At 38.7% G+C, this 19,951-nt stretch overlaps 1 protein-coding gene across 1 annotated transcript in view; it reads left to right on the forward strand.

Moving 5' to 3' along the window:
* The window catches only part of FAM3C (FAM3 metabolism regulating signaling molecule C), a 49,002-nt gene extending 35,521 nt beyond the window's left edge, over window positions 1–13,481 (forward strand). Inside the window, exons 8-10 of the mRNA XM_045847697.1 lie at window positions 1,096–1,180; window positions 10,668–10,794; window positions 11,388–13,481. Coding sequence (XP_045703653.1) covers window positions 1,096–1,180; window positions 10,668–10,794; window positions 11,388–11,477 — 302 coding nt within the window. The 3' untranslated portion in view covers window positions 11,478–13,481. The remainder of the gene's footprint in view (window positions 1–1,095; window positions 1,181–10,667; window positions 10,795–11,387) is intronic.
* Window positions 13,482–19,951: the final 6,470 nt, after the last annotated feature.

Genomic DNA, 19,951 nt, shown 5'->3' on the forward strand with positions numbered 1-19,951 from the left:
CCGTTAACGGCAGCCTCGTGGCTTCATTTTTGTGTTCACTTTGTTTCTCTTTTCACTAAATGTCCAGCTATGTTTAAGTGATCAGTCGTATTATATATATATATATATATAAATAAAAATTGCTTGTGGTATATGATTAAGAACAGTGGTACCGAAATTCAGAGCCTAAAAAACCTGAGTTATATTTTCTATAGGACAACTACTTCAAAGCTTTGGCTCCTTTAGGTTTCTGTCTGAAATTGTAAAAAAAGAATAAGTAATTTGAAGATGGGCATAACCAAGCCCTTTGGACTGACTAAACTGACTCCTTTACATATGATTTTTCATCTCAAAAACATCATCTAGCTAACCTGCATTCTTTCCCTTAGTTTATAATAAGTAGCTATGCCCAGAAGATCCCTTAAATCAGTATACACATTTATATACTTTTTAAAAATTACAGATCTTTTTGTGAATTGGATAAAATTTATGTACCCTCTTTTTAGAAAAGTACCCACATAAACAAATTTACACATACTGAGGGAGCCCGTGAGCATTTCTCCTGCTCTCCGAGCTCCTTACTTTAAATTATAAGTAATGCTTTACCATGACTTTTCTGTGGGGTTTTCATTTGGCCCCTTGAATGTCTGTACAGAAGACACACAGGATGAATCAGGGTGGGAAATTTTAAGTTATGGTGGCATCATATTAAGAAACAAACTTAATTTGTTAACATGTTCATAAGATTTATCTTGTTTCATTACATTAGAACTTATTTACAAATTTAGTATTTTTAAATATATATTTTTAAAGAGTTTATTTATTCATTTTTAGAGATGGGAAGCGAGGGAGAAGGAGAGGGAGGGAAACTTCAAATTATGACAGATGCACCAACCGGTCGAGTCTCACACCCTGCCGGCCAGTGACCTGGCCCATAACCCAGGCATGTGCCCTCACCAGAATCAAACCGGCGACCCTTTGGTTCACAGGCAGGCGCTCAATCCATTCAGCCACACCAGCCAGGGCACAAATTTAGTATTTTATTTTATTAACTTTACAGATTATCATGATGGTTACCCAGTCATTAAAAACAAAAACTTCAATCTTCTTCTTCAGATGTGGCCCCATTGATTGAGTTTCTGAAGTCCATACAGGATGGAACGATAGTCTTAATGGCAACGTACGATGATGGAGCAACCAAGTATGTAAACTTAAAGGCTGCACAACTTTTCTGAGCTGTAATTTGTATCTATGAAAGTAATATATTTTCATTGAGAAAAAATCTGAAATAGAACAGGGTTCCAGATGAACACTATGAACATTTTTTAGGTTGTTTCTTTCTGTCTTTCTGTGTATTCATTATGCATATGTTGGTGAATAAGTAGGATCCCATCATACATAAAGTCTGTTCTCTTTTATATTCTCTGTTTTAAGAACTTTAAATTGTTTTCACTGATGTTAATATTCTTTGATGATATTTTTATTATGGTTCATCCACAGTTGACCCACCTTTATTTAAAAGCTCCCTGTTATTGCCAAGTTTTTTGTATTATAAATAATGTTGTGATAAATACCCTTTTACATTATTTTTTCGCCTTATGTCCTTAGGGGAAATACCTAGAAGTGGGATTGTGAAATAATAATTCCCGTATATTTTCATAAGTTTAATAGATGGTAATTTGTAACTTCTTACTTAAAATCGTACAATATATGTTGTAAAAATTCAGAAAATACAGAAAAGCACAAAGAAGATACAGTTCATCTCACTACTCTTACTTGAAGTAAGGTTGTTGAATTAAAGGATGAGCACAATTTTTAAAAGGATTTTTAAAGTTTGGACCAGTTTTATGTGTCTTTCAGAAGTTCCATGACACTGTTAATTTTTTAAAACTTCCAATTCTAGCAGCTTTAGAAAGGAGTTTTGTTTTAATATGCCTTTCTTTGGTTATTGGTGAGATTGTATTTTTTTTCCATATTTTTAGGTCTTTATTTTATAAATAGTTTTTTTGACCATTCAGATTGGTTCTCATTTATTTATGAGCCTTTCCTATATTAAGGGTATTAACCATTTCTTATATTAAAATGTAATATTTTGCATATTATTTGCTTTTGATTTTGTTAATTTATATTGTTTTGACATTTAGATGTTTAGACTGAATCTTATATAGCCAAATCTGTGGGTTTTCCTTTTTAGTTTTTCTACTTTAATACCATACTTGAGAAGTATTTTTTTTATCTCCAAATTCAATATTTAGTAGACTTTTTTCTTCCAGTGATTTCACTATTTTTACATTTTCAAAAATCCGCTTGTAACTGACTTTTCAGTAGTGACTTACAATGCCTGTTCAGCGGAGGTAGGTATTCACAGAGAGGTGCCAGGGATCTGGCCTGGGGTTGTGATGCTGTTTCAAATGTAAAATTGACTTTGTTTCTGGAAGTTCTGTTCATCTATTTATTCCTGCTTCAATAAGATACTATTTCAGTTTTAATAACTATTTAAATAAAGTAAGTACACTTAATACCTTTTTGGTGGGGCAAACTCCCATTTAATAGTCTTCTTTCTCAGAAACCTTCCCTATGATACTTTTCTCGGATGACTTTTGTCAAGAGTAAAAATACATTTCTTACATATTTTAATTGAAAAGCCTTTCAATGACAAGTTCCACACAGGAATATGGCATGTTGTTCTACTTTTTGATTTTTTTATACATATATTTAACGTGTAGTTACATTATTGCTGATTTCCACTAAGAAAGCAGTGCCATTTTATGAATGTTTCAGTTTCATTGACATTGTGCATTTTATCTGGTTCAACTAAAGATGTATTAAACTTAGAAGGAAGGACCCCCCCCAAAAACAATGAATTTATAAAAAATTGTGTATTTATTCTTACATGTTTAAATTTCAATCACCTTCAAAATACTCTCCATCTAATGCAGTACACTTATTGAGACCTTACTTCCACTGCCCAAAGCAGTTTTTGAACTTGTCGATTTTGACGCCTTTTAGTGCTTCGGTTGTTTTTTTTTTTGTTTGTTTCACCGCTTCTACATTGACAAAACATTTCTCTCTGAGGACTTTTTTCATCCAGGAAAACAAAAAAAAAAGTTACTAGGGGTGAGATCGAGTAAATAGGGAGGGTGGGATGTGGAGGTCATGCCTTTTTTTGGTCAAAACCTGCTGAATACTCAGCGGGGTGTGGGCAGGTGTGCTTGTGAATCACCCATCATGAAATGGGCAAATGTGTTGCAAGAGTCTTCAAAAAAATCAACTAAAGCCAAATGCAGCCTCTCACAACAGCTGGTACACTGATACAGATGGGTTCCTAGAACACTGACCTAGTGGGGGAAGTCTGTACTACAAAAGGCCTGCCCTCCAGAAAATAATTCTGGTGTTTTTTTTTTGAGACCCTTCCTCATATAGTTCAAAGGTTAAATAAAACAGGCATATTCAGCCATTGCCATTTTCCTAGATAGAACTAAATAGACTATAATAGGTTTGCTTTATCAAAAACAAGTAGCTTACTGTTTGCTTTTGCTGAGAGATGAGGCTATTACATGGATAATTTGAAGTTTAAAAAAATTTTTTTGAAGTCTTTTCTGAATAGACACATCCTTTTCACCAGGTTACTTCATTACTATACCTGATATGCATCAGACCTGTTCCCCTTCTGCTAATAGTAAATTGTAGCCATACCTAAGAACAGAGTCAAGGATAATATTATCTCTTTAGCTGCTAATACTGGTGTTCATTCATCACAGGCACCAAAAGCAGCCTCAGACCAGGGCTCAACCTATAAGGCAAAAGCAAAAATCTAAACTTTGATATCTTTACACTTGGTCAACTTCTGTGCAATTTTTTAAATTGATGTTCAAGTATAGTTGTCTCCATTTTCACCCCACCCCAGCCCCCTGCCCCACCCATCCCCACCTCCCACCTTCGAACCTACCTCCTTTGGTTTTGTCCATGTGCCCTTTATATATGTTCCTTGATAGTCCTTCCCCTATTATCCCCTTCCCCCTCTACTCTGGTTACTTTCAGTTCTTCATTTCAATGTCTCTGGTTATATTTTGCTTACTTGTTTTGTTGATTAGATTCCACTTATAGGAGAGATCATATGGTATTTGTCTTTCGCCACCTGGCTTATTTCACTTAGTATAATCTGCAGATCTATCTATGCTGTCACAAAGGGTAGGAGTTCTTTCTTTCTGCTGTATAGTATTCTATTGTGTAAAATGTACTGTCAACTTGTGTGCATTTAAATGGATTCCAGCTGGATACATTTTCAATTTGGGGAACATTAATTGATGTATCAAGTACTTCCCTCCTTTAAATACCGGTAAAATAAATTATAAGCATCATGTCCTTTATATGGAAATGGACAAACAATCCTTATGAAGGGCCATCTGCCTCTATTAAACATAACAGGATGTTGCCATGTATCTTGGCAGGTGTCTGAACATTGGAAATGATTCATCAGTTGTGGTATGCCCAGTTTTATAAGGGAATGAAAATCTCTGTTGTGTTATGGCTTTTCTTTACATGAAGCTGCTGCATTTTACCCGCTAAGGAATGGTTTGTTCTCCCTCTTATACCTGAAGGGAGTGGAGAGGATAAAATGGATGTGCCCGCTCTCTCCAAGATAGGGAGTTGGTATGTGTGTTGGTTAGGGAAGGCAGGACTCATTTCCCCATAGTTCTTCCTTTCTGATCCCAGTGGCTGCCATACACTGGGCTCCATCACAGCACTTCCAAGTGTCTCCAGTGGAATCTTAGTCCTTTAAAACTGGTGGTCACTTAAGTTTGGGGATGATGCCTAGTATTTTGCACTTTTTTAGGGGTTTACAATAAGGGGCTCTGAAGTTTTGTCCTAAAGAATTCTCTTTACCTTTGTTTATCCCAGTGTTTCTTGATTTCAACCAGGAAGCACATTTAACAGAAATAAAACCCCTATGTCCAAGAAAAACTTACACTTTAGGGAGTGCAGGTCTCAAATGGTGCTTACTTTCCACCTCATGCCCCTCTAAAATAAGATGATTTTTTTTGTTTAGTAAAGAATGTAATAGCTTGAGTGAGCAAGCTAAATTTTGTTGTTGTATGTCTCCTTTTGGAGAGAATGCACCATGACCTGTCAGCATCATGCCTAAGTGAACCATTTAAATGATCTCTTGAAGTCAGAGATCTTTAAGGCCAGATTCCCTGGGAACTTCTCTGTGAATCCCTCCACTGAGCTGCTCGCCTCATGATGGCTCCAGTACCCTTGTCATTTCTCTGTTTGAAATAAAGCAAAACAAAAACTATCCTGAAGTAAATGTTATGTTCTCAGGGTTGTTTCCCTCTAAATTCCACCTGATAGTCCTTTGCTTGGGTAAATGAAGCAACAAAGCAATAAATATGTTCCCCAAATCATTTGATACTTCGAGTGTTGGAAGCTAAATGGCATTTCTCTTTCAGTGTTCTTTTTTCCAGGCTCAATACCTAAGGCTCTTTTAACCGTTAGTCGTGTTAATTTTCTAGGTCAGTTTACCCTCCTGGCCGTGTTTCCTGGGCATTTTGTGGTTGATTATTGTCTCCTAATCGCTGCCCCACACTGCACAGTGTGTTCCAGGTGTGGTCTGGCCTGTCCCGGGTACCGTGGAGATGCTAGCTTACCATGTTGTGGAGATGACATTTCTTTGAATATTCATGCAGACTCATATTATATTAGTTTTCCTTAAACGCATCACATTTTTGGCTCATGCGTTTTTGGTTAAGTTCAATTTTCTGATCTTTTCATTTGATCCTGGACTTTCCTCTTTTAACCACTGCCAAGTCAGGTCTTTCTTCCCACTTAGAACTTGATTTTATTTCATCTAAATGAAGGACTTTAAATTCATGTATCCTCATTAAATTTAATTTTGCCTATTTTTGGCTCACTTGGCCTTGATTCTGACATTTGTCCTATGAGGTTTCCGTGATCCAGGCTTTGTATGCTCTCAGAGTTGTTCTTATGTCTAACTCTAAGTCACTGATGAGGATGCCTACCCAGCACCGTGTGCCACCCTGCTGGAGGCCTCCTGCAAGAGATTTGTCTATGAATCAAGTGCAGAAACTGCTTTTCAAACAGCTGCCAATGGACCCTAATAGCAATGCCCTCCAGGTGCTGGCTCATTAGTTTACTCAGAGAGGCTATTTTCTGAGACTATCAAGAAGCTCACTTGGAAATCATGAACTGTGCTAATTACAGTGCCCTGATCTACTGCCCGAAAACATTTTCAACAGCTGGAGTAGCTGAGATGACGTTAACTTGACTGTTCCTCCCTCTTTCCCACTACCTTCTTTTCTACTGTTTTTTTTACTGTTTTATACTTCTTCTTTTCTTCTGTTTTTTAATGCTCACAGGATCTTGTAATTCATTCAGGAGTTTTGCTAGGAATTGAAATTGGTTTTATTGGACTATTTCTAAAATTTTCCTTATCTTTTAAAAAAACTGGAATGTTTAACTTTTAATGTCTTTGCAACTCCATTTCCCATGATGCTTCTGAAATAACTGCACTATGTTGAAGATTATATTAACAAGTCTCTTAAAAATTTCGGTGTGTGGCATGCATGGGCCTGGAGATGTGATTTACTTCCGAGTGCTTACATGGACATTCTTGCACTACCATTCCCTTTTCATGTTGATCAAAGAGTGTTTGCCTCCCTGGAAAAGATGTGCTTTCATCTCGATATTATATCATTCTTGTGAAACAGTGGATCACTTCATTATTCATACTCAGTAGCAGGAGTTCTTTCTGTGTTCTTTAAGCCCTTATGAGTCTCATCACATTCTAAGCACTATAGGCCTTCCAGGTAGTAGTAGTGAAAGTTATCATTAGTAGAGTTTTTATCAGTAGAATAGGGTTTGCCCTGTATTTTTGCATACTTCATTTTTTTAAGTTTAAGCACATCACAGATCACTCTAATCACACCACTAATCTAGAAACTATCCTCCCCTTTTTCTTTCCTGAGATTATTAGCAATCATATGATGAAAGTTAAAGTCTCAGCTAATGGTTACCTATGCCTAGAGCTTTCTAGTCTTCCTGAGGTAACGTGGTGATTTTCTCCCAAAGTTCCTAACACTTCTGCTTTTTGACAGGTTCTTCCCCACAGGTTTTTCCCTGGTAGTCAGAATTGAGGCCAGAATATCAGGTCTCCTCCTTGCTTTCTGTACTTCTCGAGAAAGGGAGCCGGGCTTGGTTAGATGGTCCGCTTCTACCCGCAGAGCAGAGCGGGTGGCAGAGCTGAGCCCCCTGCCATCCCACTTCCTCTCTTTCTGCTCGAGACTCTGTGTGACTTCAGAATCTTTTCCAGAGACACTGGATTCCTGTCTGTCTACTTTATGGTCTGTTGCAAGATAATGTATTTATGGTATTTTAAAGAAAATTCTTAACTAAAATAACTTACTTTATATAAATTTTTAACAGTGTAGCTAATTAAGACCATTGGTAAAGATTAAAACACATGTAATAAACTCATGGTATTCCTATGTAGAATAAAAAGCCTCTCTCTGAGCTTCATGCTGTGTATGACTATATTAGTTACTCTGCCTTTTAAAAAATGGGACATTTTTACACCTATGTGTATTAACCAGTGCTTGAAATATTAGCTACATTGTGTGGTTTTAAAATTGTTTTTGAAATATGAAGTCCTTTTTTATCTAGTTGAATAGAAAATATCAAAGAGGAATAATAAAATCACCAAACCTACATAGGCAGGTCAGAAAAGTTTAGAAGTATCTTCTTATAAGCTAGGTAGATAGACATGGGTAGAGACCTGTGGCAAGAATGCCAGGGTGACCCCCAGGTGTGAAGATTTGTTAGGAGGACTTTCAGGACCCAGCATACAGACCTGCACACATATGGCTACAGTTCGTTACAGCAAAGGGAAGCAAGGCAGAATCTGCAAGGACAGAGGTGTGTGGGGTGAAGTCTAGGGGGAAGCAGGCCCACGTTGCCAAGATTCCTCTCCCAAGTGGAGTCACACAGAGTGTGCGCAATTCCTCTGGCAACAAACTGTGACGACACTGAGACTCTGTCTGCTAGGGAAGCTTATTAGAGACTCAATGTCCAGGACTTTTATTGGAAGCTGGTCACTCACATAGGCACCAACTGTACAACACATCCCAAAATTCCAGACTTCCAGAAAGAAAGTAGGTGTTTATCATAAACTGCATTTTGGGTTTTGGGGGTTTTGTTTTGTTTTGTTTTGTTTTTTTACATTTTAGTCCCAGTGAATATTCTCATCACTTCTGGGAGTGGTGGAAGCCTGTCGAAATTTGAGTTTCCAGGTTCCAGCCAAGCCTCAGCCTTGCCAACTCAGGCCTGCTCTGTTAACGCCTTTCTGCACCGGGCTCCAGGGTGTTCTTGTGGGAGAGTAAGGAGAGAGATCAGCAGAGTCCAGATGTGAAGCTAACTTTTCAAATTGCTTCTAGATCTCTGGCTAAATTGGCTTAGTTTATGTCTACAGATTGAAATGATCACTCTTGAAAATCAGAAGTTCAGAAGTAACAGTGATAGCCCTTCAATATATCTCTTAAGTGATACAAAATTCTTAGCTAAGGAAGAATTTACATAATTTCTTGCGGGGGCCAGGCCTGCAGTTGGATAACCACCTACTTTGTAAGCAGTGTTTTGTGTGCATAGCTGTCCCTCAGCATTTCTGAACTTAACATTCAGCTATTTATGAGCAATCCTAGAGCCTGTGAAGTGCCAGTGTGTGATTTTTCTGAGATGTAATTGTGAATCCTGCCCTGAGGCCTCTCTGCACTGAGGTCATCACTAGGCCTTGCAGTGAACTGACTGCCCAACCTTTGCACTTCAGTACTATTTATTCTAGTCACAGCCACAGAACCCACTTATTAACGCTGATGGTGCAAGTAAGATGTTCTAAGAAAGTTGCCAGAATGTAGAAGAACTGGGTAAACTAACAAGTGGCATTTGACTGCCTTCTAGATCCAATACATGCTAACACTGCTTGCAAAGAAGAAAACAGGGTTTAGGCAATACTTCCGGGGAGTGCCCCTCTAAACAAGAGTTGTTTATCGAGTGTGCTAGCAAATGAGAAGTGATAGCTCATTCATGAAGTTAAGGATGTGCACAGGAAAGGGCTCCAGACCGACTTTGGGGAGCAAGCCATGGGCACATGCCCCAGGTTCTATGTGAAGGTCTTAAAATTTCAGGAGGCCGGGACTCCCCTGGTTCTTTGGCACGTCCATTTCATTTATTTTGATTTCACTCGCTTATAAATGTTTCACTTGATGTAAATTTCAGCCTGAAAGGATAAACATTCCAGGGCAACAGCTGATTTTGTCACTGACTCTAGTGAACCTCCCCCAGAAGGACACCAGGACCCAAGCTGTGGCTAAAAACAGCTCCACTGCCTTGGCTGCTGGGCAAGGGGGGTGCATAAATCACTAATAATATATGTAGTTTTTTCTTGTTCTATGAAGCTACATATATACATATACATATAAAACCCCATTTATTTTTAAGTTATTTAAATGAGAACTATTGGACCTAGTGTTTTTTTATTAATATCTTAAATGTGCTAACTGGCATTAGCATGGGATGCTTCAAAGATATCTGCACACCTTCCTTGCTGACCCTCATGCTATTCTCAGGTAGCAACCTCCACTATTTACCTAGCCCCACTCCTTCCCCCAACAAACTTGCATTAGATTTTTAACAGAGCAAACCGCTCAAACTGACTGTAATGCTGTCTTGCAATTGCATAAAGGACTTACTGGCAGCAGCTGCACAGGAGGCCTTTAGTTATCTTCTTTTCTTTCCCTTTCCTCCCATCTCTACAGCTGGCATGTGCCTGCTGAATTTCTTCTCCCTTTGAGACAGAGGGGAGATTGAGAACCATTCAACATTAGGATGATGACCTAACAACCTACACAAAAGTCATTGATGACCCCTTTCAGTGAGTAGTTTCCCTGGCAGCTGGCTTTTGCCACTGTCCGTCCTCCTGGCTGCTATGTGGTTAATATTCTCATTTTTATTAAATAACCACGTGGCACTTACCACTGAAGTATAATATATCCCTATTCCGAAGTTCATTTTATTGTAAAGAAAATATAGAGTTAGAAAAAGCTAGATTTCTATCAGCATTTACCTTTATTCAAATGCAATTTACAAAGGACTTAGTCGAGATGCAAAGTGATGTTTAATTTGACAAAGATACTGGCTTCCGAAGGCCTTGCATCAGCCTTGACGGCATCTGCTCACTGTAGTGTCCCTTACGTATTTGACAGGCATAGATGAAAGTTAATTTTTATTATGACACAAAGATACCTAAAAGGTACTTCTTAATTAAACCTAAAATTAATTGCTAGATGTCATGTCTTTTGTCACTAAAAAATTCAAATAGTAGGAATTAATGGGGCAGTCACAATGTAAGGTATAAAAATATTGAATCGCTATGTTGTACACCTGAAATTAATATAACTAATATAGTATCATATACCAACTATACTTAAATTTAAAAAGAAACTTCAGACAGGACTGTTACTCTAAAAAATGTCTTTATTCTTTTTTATGTTGTCCTATTTAAGCTTACATTTCCTCATTTTATCTCGTGTTATGTGTTAAATATCCTGGCCTAGTCAGGGTCACTTAGGTAACACCAGTGCACTGTGTTTACCGTACTGTGCTTTTTCTCCCAGACTCAATGACGAGGCGCGGAGGCTCATTGCCGAACTGGGGAGCACGTCCATTACCAGTCTTGGTTTTAGAGACAACTGGGTCTTCTGCGGAGGGAAAGGCATTAAGACAAAAAGCCCTTTTGAACAAGTAAGTGTCTCAGATCTTCATCATTAATGGACAAAAGCAAATTGTGTGGAAGTGCTTGGTACATAGTCTAATCCCAGTTATTTGAAACTTAGAGCAGACATTTAATATGGTCAGTTGTTTTTTTAAGTTCTTGGTAATCAGTTATTTGAAATAACTGTGGTACTGTTTAATTTCATAAATTCAAGTTGTACATGGGATTTTTTTCCCTACAGGATAGTGCATTGGCATATGACTCCTTTTACCTTAAACCTTTTAGGAAGCATCAGTTATTAAAAATATTAATTGAGCTTTTGATAGTAATAATCAACTAAGTGTGGAAATACTTTAGAACTTGGTAGAATATAAGCTTTACTTTTTGGCTAACAGATGATCCTTTAAAAAGCATCTGCAATGTTCAGTTCTTCCAGCTGTTATTTGAAGATCTGCGACTACATGCCAGGCCCAAGGGTTGCACATTTAATATCTTGAATAATAATTTATACAAACTCCTTGTTGACATGAGTGTTACTGAAATGAGGGCACTGAAGTATGTTATTACAGATAAGCAACCCACAGAGGTTTTTAAACTGTGTCCCATGATCGTGTTCCCCCAGCATATAAAGAACAACAAGGACACGAACAAATACGAAGGCTGGCCGGAGGTGGTGGAAATGGAAGGATGTGTCCCCCAGAAGCAAGACTAACGTTGGGAAAATCCAAGGACACGCACTTTCACTCTTCCTGAGAGAGCTCCAGTGGAGCAACCACATGTACATATTTTAGGAGCATGCAGCCATCTCGGTGTGTGCATGAGCATTCTCTTTTGATATCAGGATTATTTATTGCTAACGTAAATAGATTCCTTTGTAAATAGTCGTCACAATGAGTGAATCACTGTACCATTTCTTAGCAGATTTCTCAAATAGTACAATGTTTAGACTGCTATGGAAATGACATCTTTTAATTCTGAAAGCATACTCGACCAATAACTGAACAGATTGTGAAAAGTGTATTGATACCTATACTGGTTGCTGTGAAACTCTGCCATGGAATAATGTGGAGTTGAGGGAGACTGTGATGACAGTACTTTGTACGTCACAAAGACATCGGGCTGGTCGTGTGTGCAGTGTTACTTTCAGTCTGGCTCTCTTGATGTACCTCTCATATTAGACTTTCCCTTCCTTCCCAAGAAACCTAGAAATACAACGATGGGAAAACTTGTAGCAGACATGTGAAAAGCACAATAAAATTCTTTTTTTAATGTACACAGTAAAAAGTAAATATATAAATGTAGGTGGCTTTCTGGACTATAGCTTGCTGGATTTTGTCTTAGCAATGTGAGTAACTTGATTTTGGGTAAGCCATTTAGAGAGAGGGTGGAAGTGGCAGCTCCACGGAACCGGGGAAACCCGCCAAGTCCCCCCCTGAGCCCTGTCGGTGGAGAGCGATACCGACATATATTTTCCTTATTTAATCATTGTCGGCATCAACAAAGTGATTTGGAAAGTGGCATGCTTTAATATCACAATAATTGTGATTTATAAACCAAGAAATTAATTTGCATTTACTTCATTTAACTTCATAATAGCAGTTTTTGCCAGAAGATAAATTTAGTGACATATTGAGGAAAAAAACCTACTTACTGAATAGACTGATAACATTTACAAAATAATTTTATTTGATACAAGAATAACTTTTTACCCAATCCTAGATAAAAATGTAGAGATCTAATGTTTTTGTTAACTTCAGATGTTCACTAATTGACTCAAGTTTTTATTTTTTTAGGCCGTTAAATACTTATTGTGTAAGAATAGTACACAAACAGATAGTGCACAAACTGGAACACAAACAGACTTTATGTTCAAACTGCTGCTCACATTAAAAGGCAGCACTTAAAATTGAATCTGAATTTCAAATAATTTGTATAAAAACTAAAAGCAGTATCTTTCATTTTGCTGTAAATCAAGTTGGAAGCTATTCAGCTATTTCTTAAATACTAATAAGGTTTGCAGTACTTTTTTTCCCCCTCAAGCTGAGTGTAGTTCATGAATAAATGCACCTTACAAGTTCAACAATTTTTGGAAACTTTTCAGACTTTGGTGCTTACATGCTAAATCACCTTCAGCATGTGTATCTTCACGTTTAAAATACTTTCCTTAATTCTGTAAATTATAAAGTGTTTTACAGTTCCAGAGACTGTGAAATAAAATGTTGCATTTTTTAAAAGAAGATAATGAAAATAGATACTTTCAGTTTTCCATTGTGATTTTTTTGTACTGTCTAGCAAAATAATATGCCTACAGAACTTCACATTAAGGTTTGCCAAGTATTTATTGTACTGCTTAATGTGTAAAATGTACTTCATTCCTATGGTTAAAACACACCAGTGTCCTCAGGATATGTCTTAACATGTATAGAATTTAATTATTTAGGTAGCAGGACATCCCTTTCAAGATAAAGATTACAAAATGATACATAGCTTTGAAAAGGTGTATAAAATGTTGAAAGAAGGGACAAAGATTGGCTATGTAATCGCTTTGGTGCATTTTGCTTTTGTTTCAATTCTGTCTTGAATAGATTGTGCCAGTTTAACTTTGGAAGCAATAATTTTACTACATTTTCAGATGCCTTTTAAAAATCAGCATTATACATGAAACAATATTTAATGTTAAAAATTTTCTTTATTAAAACCAGAAATTTGGCATGGACACTTTGGTATTTGAAATCGTGTTTAAGGACCTATCGATGCATATTTTTTTATTTGTAATCATAGGTGCTTTCCCAGAGCAAGGGTGTTATCTCTACTAATGCTGAACAAAGACAGTAGGACAGTAAGAGATCATTTGGGAAATTAAAGAAAAATTGAGCCAGTCTTTATATTCCTGTCTTTAGTTTGTTTACAGCAAAGTTCATCATTGTTCTTCCTATATTTTATTGTATTTATTTTTAAATAGATCAGCTAATATTTTATAACTTTGTCAGATGAAGCTCAATGCATTCAGCCTGTATTGCACTTTATACACTAACAGTTTACACAAATCATAAATAATTTGACATCCCCAAAAAGGTGATAGTTATATTCAACTTGTTTAACACTCCCAATTTTTATTTATTTTTTACTTTTATTTTTTAATTCTCCCCTGGAGGATCTGTGTATTAGAGGGAGCGGAAGGGAGAGAGACACAGAGAAACACCAATCGGTTGGTTGCCTCCCGAGCATGTGCCCAGACTGGGGCTCCAGCCCACAGCCTTTCACTGCGCAGGATGACACTCCAACCATCTGAGCCACCAGCCAGGGCAACAATCCCCATTTGTAAATGATAAATTTCTGTCTTGTATTAATATAGCAGTTAAAACTAGAATGTATTTTGAACACTTAAAAATAGGAAAAGGAAAAATCACTCGTGTTCATCAGGGAAGAGGTTCGCCACCTCTTTGGTGGCCTTGGACAGCAGTCCGTGCAGGGAAACTGAGTTGTGGAATAAAGTGCCCGATTTCACCTTTTCTGAACATTCTTAAGAAGAATTCTTTTGCTGTCTCTTCCCAGGATGACTCTTCTGTCACATACTTAGATTTTCATTGTCACATGCCAGTGGCTAATTAATCTCCATTTTCCTCAAGGCTCCTCAATTTAAGTAGGCCTGTCCTCTCCTACAGCTTACTGCCTCGTCCCCCATCCCCTTTTTGAGTTCCAGTCAATACGAGGGTGCAATAGTGTGAAAAGCAGACACCCCGGTGGCTTGGGAATGTCAGTCAGTCTCTTGGCAGCTTGGAGGGAGCAGCAGAGGATAGTGCAGGCAGCGCGGTGAGAGCCCACCCAGAAATCCGAACCTCCGCCAGCCTGGTGAGGGCCAGACCACCGGAGGGCAGCTACGTTCAGGAAACACTTTCCACACTAGGGTGTCTCTTCCAGGAGTGCTGAGAAAGGGAAAGGGATTGGCTAGCCTTTCTGTTACAGACAGGAGAAGGGTTTCTCTTGGGTTTGTTCCGTAGGCAGTTTGTAAGCAATCAACACAGGGAAGACAATCCCCCAGCACGGAGTCCAGGGGTACCACTTGCTGCCATTACTAAACTCACCGCTCAGCTCTGCATAAATTATGCCTACCACTGGAGTGCAGGGAATATTGAAAGAAGAGCTGAGGCTCAATTGCTAGAAGATACTGCCTTTTTTAGGAAAAATTGATTTATGAACCTGTAAGCTCCTAATGTCCCATATAATCAGACCATATTTGTTTCGCTTGATAGCCAGAGAAAAAAGGTGCCTAGAATTTGAAAGAGGAGATAATTATGGAATGAGACACTGCAGCATACTGGTGAAGAGTCAGACCTGCCTGAGCATGACTCTGTTCCACTGTTACCTGAGGACCTTGAGAAAGTCGGTATCCTCACCTGTAAAGGAGGAGTAATACTGTGTGGCAACCAAAGTGCCTGGCAGGCACTACTCATTAAACAGAACTGCTTGTATTTCTGTTACCGTTAACTATGGCTCTTGTAGACTAGGAATGTTTAGCCCAAGAGAAAAGTTAGCTAAGAGCTTTCCATCATACCAGGTGCTATGATCTGAAGGGCTGTTTCTGCCCTCGGGAATCCATATGTTGAAACCCAACCCCCCGAAGTGATGGCTTTAGGTGCTGGGGCCTGTGAGAGGTGATGTGGTCATGAGGGTGGAGCCCTCGTGAATGAGTTTAGTGCCCGTATAAACCAGACCTGAGAGCTCTCTGGCCCCTTCCACCATGTGAGGACAGAGCGAGAAGATTGCTGTACGTCAACCAGGAAGCAGGCCCTTGCCAGAAACCGAATCTGCTGACACCTTGATATTGGGCTTCCCTGTCTCCAAAACTAGAAAATAAACTTGTGATGTTTATAAGGCACTGAGTCTATGGTGTTTTGTTAGAGCAGCCTGAAGGGACTAAGACACCAAGCCTCAAGGGAACCAATAATAACTCAGGCACTAATGTTATAGGAGAAGATGCAGCTACTCACCTGAGGTTCCCCTTGACCTCCAAGTCTCAGAGTATATACTACCTACCCTTCCACTCACTGCACACTGACCACAAACTACCTTTCCCATGCAGAATTCAAGTGTTTGTGTATTTCCAGGTGGCTAACATTTCAAATGATCACATGGTCGTACAACAGGCAGTATATTCTGATTTCTTCTGTGGCCACCCAGGTTGAGGAACCTTATAGGGGAACACTCTGCTGAAGCCCCAGTTTGGGGGAGCACAGAATGACAGACCTTGATTCCTGCACTTAGTATCTAACTACCCACCCAACTCCTGCTCAGGGGCAGGTGGGATAGCCATCAGGTCAAAGGAGATGCAGGGACTAAGCACCCTTGCACACTAGCATTTGCTTCTTGCGCTGAAGTCCTGTGAAGGTTCTTACCCAAGGCAGCCTGGGCAAGAGAGGAATCCTAAATGGGAAATTAAAAATTTTTTGGCTTTCTAGGATCAACACAATGGTAAGTCTGTTATTTGAGATTCATACATTTGACTTTCAAGCACATTTTTAGCAATGCATTATGCATTCAAATGCAGTTCTGCTTGTCCACTGCGCTATCACTACTGCTTGAATGTGGCATGATGAGACGAACAAGCTCATAAGTTCAAAACTGGGACCAGCAAATTCCCTGCCGAGTCTGAGCCTTCTGTGTCACCAGTGGAATACAACGGCCAGTTTGGAAACCGACTTCTGTATACCCCTCTGGATGGGAAGCCTGATTAGAGAAGACCTGTGTGGTTTTTTGACAAGAGCAGAAATGAACTTCAAGGAGAATGTCTTGCAAGTGCAAGCTCTGAACAGAGGGGAGATTTAAAAGCAAGCAGTGCTGAGCACTATAGTTCAAAATAGGTTCAGTTCGTGGAGAAGGCAGTAGTAGGTAGTACCTGAGAATTGTGCTTCTTGTGGGCAGGCCCTGGCGGAAGACGTGGAAGGTCACAGGTGCGAATTTCCTTGGGTGTGAGGAGCGGCACCAGCCCTTAAGTCCTGTGTGTCCTTTATCAAGGGGAGCACAGGCTGCCCCCCAATAACTTCCTGCTCTCCTTTAGGGAGAGGACCTGAGGCTTAAGATCAGTAAATGAGTTTCTACCTTGACTGCTATAGAAATTTGAAACTTTTAACTCGGGAATGAGGCTGAAAGCCAATTCTTGTGGACCTGTTAACACCTTGCAAGGGGGTATTAAAATTCTACTATAGAAATACTCTGTTGGAGCAGATTCCTTATCACAGCCCTGGGTGTGGGGGACATTGGCACAATCACAGAAGTTGTGGCGATTGGAATGTTGAGGTTGTCATTCTTATAGTCAACAAATTTTAAAGTGTAGTTTCTCAAGAAATAATAAATTGGGCATTTGTGGGGAGGAGGAAAAGGGTCCAATCCAGCAAAGGAAAGACTTCTTCGTTTTGAATAGTGAAAGTTTACTTTTCAATGTGTGAAATTATTTAGCCTGCCACTATTAAATGGGGGGGGCATGTTAAGGAGGATTGGTCAAACTCATTTTTAAGTTTTCCCACTTTGCCATTGTATCACATGCTATTTCTTGCCTTGCACAGAGCCTTGTGAGATATTAGTTGTCTGGCAGGGGGTTTGAGATGAAGCAAGTACAATGAATAAGACTTTAAATTTATGCAATGTTATATATTAATTATATCTCAAACCTGTGAAAAAATACAACTGACAGAAAAATTTTAAGAGCTTATTTTAAAAGTAGGGATTATATATTAGAAATACACAGGTAATAGTAATTACTGACTTACATTTTGTATAGCCACTCCTTGGTTCATGATGAGTCTGAGGTATGTGTAAATGTATAGAGTTCAATTTGCTGATAATTCTTTAATCAAAGAGTCATCGGGAGCTGTAGGGGGTCACCTTTCCCTCTCTTTGGTCAAACATGGCCAGCGTTCGGTTGTTACTAACGTGCAGAAGGGGAGGCTATTGGCCTCCATGGAGATGAAGCCCTGAGAGATCTCACTGGCAGTCTGACAGAGGGAAACGGGCAGCCCTAGATCCACCTCTTTCTGCTTTTCCAATTCTCCACAAATCAGATCCTTTCACTTATTCTGAAAATTAAAAAGTCACATATAAAACTTCAGTTTGTGTTGACTTGGTCCACATCCATTATTACTCTCCCTTTACAACCAGTGGGAAAGGCTGCTTTTTCTACATGACTTCGTTTCAGTTTAATCGTGCAAACCATCTCTCGTGGTTTTTCTTTGGATGCGAATGTAAACCATTACCAATGGTAAATTTCACCCATCTATTAAAAATAACACCTTATGTAACAATTGGCTGTAAGCTCAACAATAAAAAGGATGTAAGTATTTATTTAACGTCGCATTAAATTAGCTTGATCTATACCCCTAGTCATTTCCTTTTGGAATGATTGTTAGGTTCTTGCAGAATCCAACTGTGAGTCGCACTGGGATCTAAAATAGCAGGCAGTTGAAATCACTTTGAGCTTAGAAATCAAGAGGCAGTGTATTTTAATTATATTTCATGGAGCATTCTAAGATCTCCATTCTCCCATCACTTCACTCCCACTCCTCAGCCAAGTTTATAAAACCAAACCATGAAGGAACATCCTGCAATTTGCATTACATTCATAAACCCTTCAAACTCTTTAAATGACCTACTGTAAACTCAGTGTACTGACCATCCTATGCTGCAAGATGCACAGTAATGATAGGATAGTCAAGGGCACAGACCTTGAAGCCAGCCCATTCTGTGAAACATCGGGTTAGCTGCCTAACTCACGAATATGGTGTCTGTTTCCTCATGTATGTAATGTGGACCCCAATAATGGTACCTACCTTCAGAGGTTATTGTGAAGATCAAATGTCTTTAGGTATACATAATTAGAACAACCCCTGGTGCATAGTAACTGCTACCTAAGTGTTTACTAACATGATTTTCTTTTTCACAGGAAATGAGTCCTTGGGGTGCCCCTGTGTCCCCTTTCATGCCATGCCACACACATTTGTCGTTCTCAGCTTACCACATCATCCCACTCCAAGAAATATTATGACTTATCACATCTGGTCTATAGTGAAACTAATTTTTTTTTAATCAAGGCTTCTTAGCCAACTTTCCTTAAGAAAGGCTTGTCTTGAAGAGTTTTCATGGTTCCTGGAGATGTGATTTCAATTTTTCTTCCCTCAAGTCAGCTAAGTGGATTACAGTGTTCTGGATAAATAACTAACTGGCTCCAAATGGTCGGTTTAATTCTTGAGTCTCTGATGGCCTCTGGGAGGTGATGCAACAGGACCCACAGCTCACCACATTGCCTATAAATAAATATTTTGATGGAAAGCTTTTTTGGTTCCACATTTTAAGCTGAGTAAAACCAAACATATGAGTACTGACAGTTCTTCAGAAAATTGAAGTGTGTTTCTAAAATCTTTACTGTGAATATTTCATGGTTACAAAAGCTACAAGATAGTCACAGCATCTAACTTATGTAATAAAAATCCATTGTTATTCTTACTATAACTATCATCATTTCCTTAAAAACAAAAACAACACAACTGTCACTCTAGATTAAAAATAAGGAAATAATGCAGTTGTTTATATTTTAAAAAATTTAAGTGTTTTTAATGTTTTGTAAAGTACTACTATCAGCAAAATGCTTCAATTAGCTAACTTCCTTAACCAGAGATTACAGATAATGCCACTTGATATGTTTGTCTTGATCTCATTTCAAGAGTCATCATTGGCTCTGATCACCGCTTCTCTTAGTTTCAAATTTACAAAAACGTTGAACTCCTAAGTTGAAAATTAATACACTAGACTACCTCCTCTTCCCTTTTAACACCATAAAGGGCATTTAAACAAATCAAGGAATTTTGTACCCACAGTGCTTTGTCTTGGCTGTGAGCCTGACCCTATGATACCATAGAAAGCTGTTTCCTAAACACATCACTAGAGCTGTGGACATCTAATAACTGTGCTGCCCAATATAGAGATACCCTTTCACAGTAAAATAACACCCTAGTTTTTCTCTGCGTACTCACTCCTTTCCTATTCACAGTCTATGTGGGTTTAGTTGGAATAAACCACACTGCCAGTCCCCCTGCATGCATCAAATCAGTGTATCACCCAATGCCAACAACCAATGGCCTTTGCGATTGGCTCAGGGATGGGCACACTAACCAATCAGGGCCAGTGATGACCTTT

Source organism: Phyllostomus hastatus, unplaced genomic scaffold (genome assembly GCF_019186645.2).
Source record: "Phyllostomus hastatus isolate PE091 unplaced genomic scaffold, TTU_PhHast_1.1 phas_contig_118, whole genome shotgun sequence".
In the NCBI taxonomy this organism is placed as follows: Eukaryota; Metazoa; Chordata; class Mammalia; order Chiroptera; family Phyllostomidae; genus Phyllostomus; species Phyllostomus hastatus.